This window comes from Cynara cardunculus (assembly GCF_001531365.2).
Source record: "Cynara cardunculus var. scolymus isolate 2C chromosome LG 9, CcrdV1, whole genome shotgun sequence".
Classification (NCBI taxonomy): Eukaryota; Viridiplantae; Streptophyta; class Magnoliopsida; order Asterales; family Asteraceae; genus Cynara; species Cynara cardunculus.
Genome location: NC_037536.1, coordinates 13,482,139 through 13,490,816, shown reverse-complemented (window position 1 = coordinate 13,490,816; position 8,678 = coordinate 13,482,139). Strand labels below are relative to the sequence as shown.

The following is an 8,678-nucleotide window of genomic DNA, read 5'->3' as shown; positions in this document are numbered from 1 at the left end:
GGAATGTTTAAGGACTTATTTAATATATTTTGGAATGTCCAAGGACTTATTTGTGCCAAAAAATTGTCCAATGACTTATTTAACATGTTTTGGAAAGTTCAAGGACTTATTTGTTCCAAAAWAAARTTCAAKRACTTAATCATTCCAAACAAGAAAGTTCATTGGTTTTTATTGTACTTTTCCCTTCATTTTACACTATATTATGAGAGCTTCTTAATCATTCTGACGACTTAATCATTTTACATCAAACCATTCAGCAATTAACAAACAACTCCTTAAATAAACTGCAACTTTCACACCAAGGTTATCATACTTGTGACTCTCATAGTCTCACTTATTTATGAAAGTATGTCACTTCATAACCAACCTTTATAGAGAGTGTCATAGTTTTATTAAGGGGCTGTTTACCCAAATGCTTACTCGGTAAGTGCTTACTAGTAGGAGTCAATATTATAATTTATTTTATCGGGTAAGATTGCAGTACATCAAAATGGTATCCTATGCAACAATTACCCGGTAAGTGCTTGCCTGGATAAGAGTCGCCACTCTCACTTACCGGGTAAAACTCTTCATCCTTATCATCGCTCTTACCGGGTAAGATTTTTGGCCCTAGTCATATTCATCCGATAAGAAAAATTGCCCGGTAAGCACTTACCAGATAAACGTTTAGTAAACGACCCTAAAAATAGTTGGGCTTTCGTAAACCCAACCATCCACTCATACATACATATATATGGGCTTCATCATTTGAGAACTTAAAGTTTTGTAAGATTTATGAAATCATCCTAAGCCACTAATTTAAAATAATTAATATCATTAATTAATGCGATAATTGAGGAGATAATTGTCATAGTCTTACATCCATACATACATGTATAGACTAGAGATCATGTGAGACAAGACTGTTTTTTAGAGACACGATTTTTACACTTGAAACTTCACAAAAAAAACACTGTGAAGCTAACCTTCACAGTGTTTTGCTGTGAGGATTTGGTTTTTTTACTTTCACAACATTTTGTTGTAAAGTTTCAAATGTAAAAATAGTGTCTCATGTGTCTCACATGAACCCTAACCCTATATTAGTCCAGGTTCAAAAGAAAACAACAAAAAATAAAAAAATTGGAAAACATCTCAGTAACCGTTCATCTAAATAATATTCACATGTGCATACACGTAATTTGTCAGGTATGCACATATGCATAAACATGCACACCAAAAAAAATCTTCAATTACTTATATGCACACGTACATACAGTTCAGATGAATGGTTATCAAAACATTTCTTAGTTTTTTATCTTTTAGGGTTTTCTTTTAAACCTCCTTCTATACATATTTAAATGTGGTGGTTTTATTTTGATACCAAGTTGAAAATGTCTTGGGCTATGTTTTGACCATCCATGGCTGATCCATACAGACCTCTCTTTGCAAGCCCAGCCCAATAAAGCCCATTTTCTCCTTTCCAATGGTTTGGGTACATGGGCTTTGCAAATCCATCTTTAACTATAAGGAAATCACCTCCCTGCATATTTAAAAAAAAAAGTTTCAAACGGTGACACTATTTGATTATGAAAATGACACTAACATAATTCGAACTTGGATATGGGATGGAATAAAAGCCTTGCAAACCAACTATATCAAATAAAACTTGTTCTCATTGTAGTTTTAAAATACATACGGTGTGACACAACAAATTAATACGGTTGCACCGTTCACAAACCTAAATTTTTTACCTTTCGGCGGAGAAATAATACGGTGGCACGTGCCACCTATACCATATAGTTGGGTCTGTCCCTGTGTTCAACCATGGCTACACAACTAGTTTTTATGTAAATCATGTGCGATAACATTACTAAGGGGTTGTTTACTAAATGCTTACTGGGTAATTTTTCTTACCGGATGAACATGACAAGAGTCAAAAATCTTATCCAGCAAGAGCAATGATAGAGATAAAGAGTCTTATTCGATAAGTGAGGGTAACGACTCTTATATGAGTAAGCGCTTACCGGGTAAATTGTTGTATACGATACCATTTTGATGTACAGTGTACTACAATCTTATCCGGTAGAATAAATTACAGTGTTGACACCTAATGATAAGCGCTTACCTGGTAAGCATTTAGGTAAACGACCCCTAACAAACATTTTCATAAAAAAATCTCGTTTCTTTCATTCTCTTGTTGCAACTCAATTATTTACGTCAGCTAATTTGATTATAATTATTTAAAAGTACTGTCTCCACAACTTAAAGGAAAAAAAACGTTACCTGAAGCCACAGATGGGTAGATCTTTTAAACCCAGTAGCGAACATGATTGTATCAAAATGATAACATTTCCCATTCTCAAAGACAACTTCTGTTCCGCTACTTTTTATGCTTTTCAACCCCGGTAAGACCTATTTATGTTGTAAAAAGATCAAGACATCACATTTTTATGTACACAAAAGAAAAGTACCACTTTTCCTCGGGGTGTGCAGAAAATCAACCGATCCAATTGGAACCGACTGATTCAATTAGAACCGGCCGACCATAATTGGATATCCAATTATAATTGGATCGGATCGGATTGAAAATTTCAACGTCCAATTTGGATTAGTCGAGAACCGACCAATATTGAACCAAACCGAACCGATCAACATCCAATGACCATCCAATTGTCCATCCAACCATTATTCAACTATCATCCAATTAAACTATTTTCAAATTGCTTGAATCGGAATTTGTTTTATGTGAGGCTTTAAAATTTTAATTTTCCTTGTGTTGGTTTTAATAAATATTAAAAGTGATTAATCAATTTATATAATTGTTGGAGAATTGGATTAAATTAACACATTTGATGGATCAAATCCCGACGGATCATCCATCGGATATCCGATAAAAATCCAATAAAAGTATCCAATTGATGGAACTGAACCGATCCAATCATCCATTTGATTGGATTGGATCGATCATCCAATGTTAATCAAATAGGTTGGCAAAATCCAACATCCGATGGATGATTGGATCGGTTTGGTTCCCCTCACATCCAATGGATGCCGACCGAGGAACATGCCTACTTTTCCTAAAATTCAAGAAAACCATACCTGTATCTCTCCAGACTTGATCTTTTTTGCTGTGCCAACATCAATAACCGGATACCTGTTATATCTTGCTTTCAGAAACAACGGACCTTCTTTGGGCCTTTGGATCCCGTATTTGGTTAGGTTTCCGTACATTACTTTGCTAGTCAACACCAAGAACGAGTCCACCCAATGCCATGGTATAAACTTTATATGCGTCATTAACTTAAATCCAAAATTTATCGACCATCTGGGTGTTATATGAATCTACAGCACCAAAACACATATCACGCTAATTGTTATTGTATAACATTTATGCACCAAAAACTGCATACTAAAATTGCGTCTTCTGAAAAACTAATGGGATTTTAAGATAATATCACTCTGTCTGTGTTTGCCTCTTATCGAATAAGATTCTCGGTTCTTGTCATGATCTTGGTAAATGCTTACCCAATAAGCAATTGTTAAACATTCCCTTTGTATCACATGTGATGGTTGATGAATTATATTATAGTGAAAGTTGTTCTTGTGTTTTCATTTGAAAATGTTCCATTACACAACATTACTTTATTTTAAAAATCTTTAAAATAAAAAAAAAAACTTGTTAAAACGTCTAATAAACCTACTGTAACACTTTTAGATAAAACGTTTTACTGTTTGGTCCTATAAACTTAAGTCACGTAAAACATTATATGTAAAACATTAACAAATCCATGATTTGTTGTAGTACCTATTTGAATTGTTTAATACGATGGAGGTTAAAGAGAACCCCCAAAACAATGAAAAACTAAGGAACATCCTAGTAACTATTCATTTGAATGGTATGCAGATGTGAATACAAGTAACTGAAATACAAATTAATTTTATGCATATATGTATACCAAACAAATTGCTTACAAAATACTTGTATTAGCATTTACATACATTTCAAATGAACGGTTAACAAGTGTAATTTCCTTAGTTTTTTTTTTTTTTTTTAAGAATTGTAAATGTAAAGGGAAGCTTGTAGTACCGGACTTGGTACAACAATGGAGGTTTTTGCACCATGGTTACACAGATCAAGTGCAATTTCCATGCCGGAATTCCCAGCTCCGACGACCAAAACCTTCTTATTCTCATATCGTTCGCCGGATTTATACTCCGTTGAATGAATAACTTCACCTCTAAACTCACTCAACCCATCAACCTCCGGAATAAACGGATCACTGGTTTCTCCGGTGGCCACCACCAAAAACTCTCCCTCATACCACCGACCACCACCGTCCTCCTCTCCACCAACTATCTCCACCTCCACCTTCCATTTCTTCCGATCTTCATCATACTTTGCAAGCTTTACGAAGTTATGGAACATCGGTTTAATCTCAAAATGAGATGCGTAATCGTCCAAGTATTTCAAGAAATCTTTTCTGGGTACATACGTCGGAAAGTTCGCCGGAAAATTCATGTGAGCAAGCTGACAGGCTTCCTTGGTTAAGTGGAGGTGAAACCGGTGGTATGATTTGTTCTTGAATAATGAAGCAACACAATCTTCTCTTTCGAGGATTACGTATGGGATCGAGAGTCGGTGGAGGGATGCGGCGGTGCACAGGCCAGATGGGCCGGCGCCGACAATGATCACCACCGTTTCTGTAACTCCTGTATTCGTTTTCCGGCCGCCGGAGAAAGGGAAAAAAATAGCTACGTGGGATGATGGTAGTTCAGTCGTTTTTGTTGCAATACTTCGAACAATCGAACGTGAAGTTGTTGAGTGATAGGTGACATATATGGACCACAAACAACAGAGAAGATTGGATAACGAACCAAACTTTGATTAATAAGCTTATCTAGGTTAATGACTTGTTTGTTTACCTCTTAATAGTTTTATTAAGAGGCAACATTTGAATCATTAAGTAGTGAATCTTGTTTGACAAAAAAAAAAAAGATGTCTCTTAACAGTTTTAAAAACCTCTGAATGATTTTGTATTATATGCATTCATTGACCATTACGCGTCCTAATTTCATTGTAAACAATTACTAAAACAATTATATTTCATTTTGTACTATATCATGAAAGTCTCTTAATCATTCTAATCCCTTAACGATATCTAAGTTATCGGTAATAGCAATACTACTTGAGTTATTGGTAGAAACAGCATCTGGGTTACCTTACCTGTAGAGGCCGTTAGGGATGGGAATTAATGGGGCGGGACCCTGATCCCCATTCCTACACCCGGTCGCCAAAGTCTGTCCACAATATCCCCATTGAGAAATATGATCATATCCCAATGGGAAATCGGGGATTTTTTATTTATTTATGCGAGGTAATTTAAATCAAATGTGTTAAATACTACATTTGATTCAAAATGGTCCATGTTTAAATCTCACATAATTTTAAAAAGATATTGTATTAATGGGATACCAGATATTCACATGTGAATAATCATATGTAATTGTTTGATCAAACGCTTTTGACTATCCATGTTTTTCGTCTAAAAAAGTAAAACAACTCCTAAAAAAGTATATAAGAATAAATGTCAAAATATTTTTTTCTAATTTAAAATATACTAAATCTATTTTTTTAACTAATATATTTATATAAGAAATATACAATCTATACTATATTATAAAGTATTTGACAAAAACCATTAAAAATCATTTTTTATGCATAAAATACTGTTTATTGATTCATATTACTTAAAATTCAAGATTACAAGTAGTTTTACGTAAGTACAACTTCTTAAAACTTTATTTTAAATTTGTGTAACTAACTGCATATAAACATAATTAAATACAAGATAAACATACATTTTAAATATAGAAAATTTAAAATATAATTAAGATAATTATTTGAGTTATAACAAACGTTTAATTATTATCTTTATAAAAAAAATATTATTAAACCAAAAATAAATTACTTTCTTATTAAATCTAAATTAAATTACAATAAAAATTTGAATTAAATAAGTTACAAAAAAAAAAACTATTAAATAGTTAATTTGATACTAATATCGACATTTTTTTTTCAAATATTTATGCTATCTTCAAATTTATATTTCATTTAAAAACAAAAACATTATCGCTTTCTCAAAACCACATAAAATCATATTATATCGACATAAACAAAAGAATTAAAACTAGACATTAAAATAAGATTTATTTCACTGGATTGCTCGAGTACCCTTCTAGTATATTTAAAATAAGGGATGCCTGTGTAAAAGAGACTAAACCTAACCCTCTTCTGGTTGATGGATTTGCAAACACGAAAGACCCATAAAGCCCCAAACGAGATCCATGTAGCCGCTCAACTTATTTTTGCAAGTACAAATTTTTATGGGTATGAAAGGTGCATCTATTAAATTTCTGTATTTTAATCGTCAAAATCTGTTGGCACAAAAAGAAAAGAGAACATGATAGAAGCATGTTAGCTTCCATTTGTTTTGGAATGAAATGAATGCAACAAACCGTATCGATCAACAGTCAAAGGGGTGGGTTAGGCGAGATTAGGCAATTAGCGCATCCTTGCTAGAACAATTGGCTACCGATAGATTTTCCAAAAGAGAGGTTCAATTTTGGTACCTAACGTTTTGCAATTTTTTACGGATATTATACACTGTAAACTTGGATTTGGTTATTCGCGTCTGTTAATTCCCACTGATTTTAGATTTTTGTCTAACGGTCGTTATCTATCTTTGTTAAGCTCAAGTAAATCAGACGTATTTTAGAAGTTGTTTACTTGCGGCTTAATTAGACTTATTGGTCTATCTGGCTTATTCGCACAGCTCATTTGTCCCCATTCAGCCACAAAAATGACACATCTATCCCTTATTTAAAGCATCGCCTCATTCCCAAATGAAACACCCCATCGTCAACCTCTTTATGATTTTTTGTTTTGATGTTCAAATAATTAATATTGGGGGTAAATCGGTCATTTATGTTATTCAGACTGTTAGTTCAGATAAAAAAAGTAAACAACAACACCCATTTATTTAGAAAAACAAATTTATCCGTACAAGACTTAATAAATTTTTTTGATAAACAACCCTTTAGTCATTTTCTCTATTTTTATTATATTAGAAAAACGTATTCTATTATTACTTTTGATTTGTAAAAAAAAAAAAAGACAAAAGCAAAACAAAAAGCAGTGGTCACCATTGTACTTTTCTATTTTTGTTTTACGATTAAAATTAAAAAGGGAAATTTATAAAAATAACCATTTTATACAACATTTTGTCACGAAATAATCGGGTTTTAGAGGTTTTGCGTATTTGACCACCCAGATCTACCCTAAGGGCAATCTGTACACATATGGGGCGATCCGTACTTTTTTGGGGCGATCCCCAATAGAATTCTAAAAAAAATTTAAATTTTTTTTACTTAAAAGACGAGATTACCGTTCACCTCGAAGACCGGTTTTGACCTCGTCCTAGGGGGCGATCCAGGCTGTCCCATCGCCCCCAGGGGCGATCCAGTCTTTTATTATTATTTTTATTATTTTTTTTGTGGTATTTTTAATAAAACTGATATGCCATTTAAGTTATGTTTTTAAACTTTTTTACAACCAAAATTCATGGGTAAAGATTTAAAAATAAACCATTATAATTATGGAGACGCAAAAGTTAAGTTTACGTGGTCTCTCTGATAACCTCCCCCAGTCTCGTCTTTTAAGGAATTTTTTTTATTATTATTTAGAATTATGTTGGGGATCGCCCCAAAAAAGTACGGATCGCCTCATATGTGTACGGATCGCCCTTAGGGTAGACCTCGGTGGTCAAATACGCAAAACCTCTAAAACCTGGTTATTTTGTGGCAAAAGGTTGTATAAAATGGTTATTTTTATAAATTTCCCAATTAAAAATATAATATGTTTTTAGACAAATTTGTATGAAAAAAATAATATATTTTAACTTAATTTTTATTTTAGGCAACATACTTTTAAAACTTTCATTTTGATATCTAAAATATAAAGTTTTAAACATTTAAGTATTCAGGTAATTGGTTGAAGCATTAATCGGTTACCATACTGATGTACCGAGTGACATGGTATCTAACTCAGTATTATTTGCTATCCAATCCAATTTTATCTCTTCACTCACCACATCAGCATGGTAACCGATTAATTCTCCAACCAGTTACTCTGGTATCTAAATGTTTAAAATTTTACATTCTCAGGTACCAAAATGGAAGTTTTGAATACACACTACCCAAAATAGGAATTAAGTTAAAGCACATTACTTTTTAATGAAATTTGCAATTAAAAAATTTAGTGAAAATGACTAAAATACTCTTATTTCAACTGAACTTAAACCGAAATTAACAACCGTTGGATAGAAGAACCAAAAACTAAAATACTTATAATATAATTAATATTATAATATATATATATGTATATATATATATGTATGTATATATATATATATATATGTATATATATATATGTATGTATATATATATATGTATACATATATAATTTGAAACATGGATGTAAAATGCTTTGGAAATATGAAGATAAAGAAAGGGGGAGGCTTATGGCACTCCTATTCAATGTCATTGCCATCCCTAAAGTTATTTTAGTCATTATTATTTTTAGTGTTTTTTTTTTGTCTTTTTCTTATTATTATGTTTTGTCTTATTGTTATTTTAATTTA

General features: G+C 32.4%; 1 protein-coding gene across 1 annotated transcript; it reads right to left on the bottom strand.

Moving 5' to 3' along the window:
- Positions 1–1,348: 1,348 nt before the first annotated feature.
- LOC112517807 (probable indole-3-pyruvate monooxygenase YUCCA10) lies at positions 1,349–7,482 on the bottom strand. The gene is made up of 5 exons (XM_025125178.1): positions 7,432–7,482; positions 4,067–4,858; positions 3,079–3,321; positions 2,263–2,391; positions 1,349–1,519 (listed from the first exon to the last, which is right to left on the bottom strand). Exons 1-5 carry the CDS (start codon positions 7,480–7,482, stop codon positions 1,349–1,351), a joined length of 1,386 nt encoding a protein of 461 aa, XP_024980946.1.
- Positions 7,483–8,678: the final 1,196 nt, after the last annotated feature.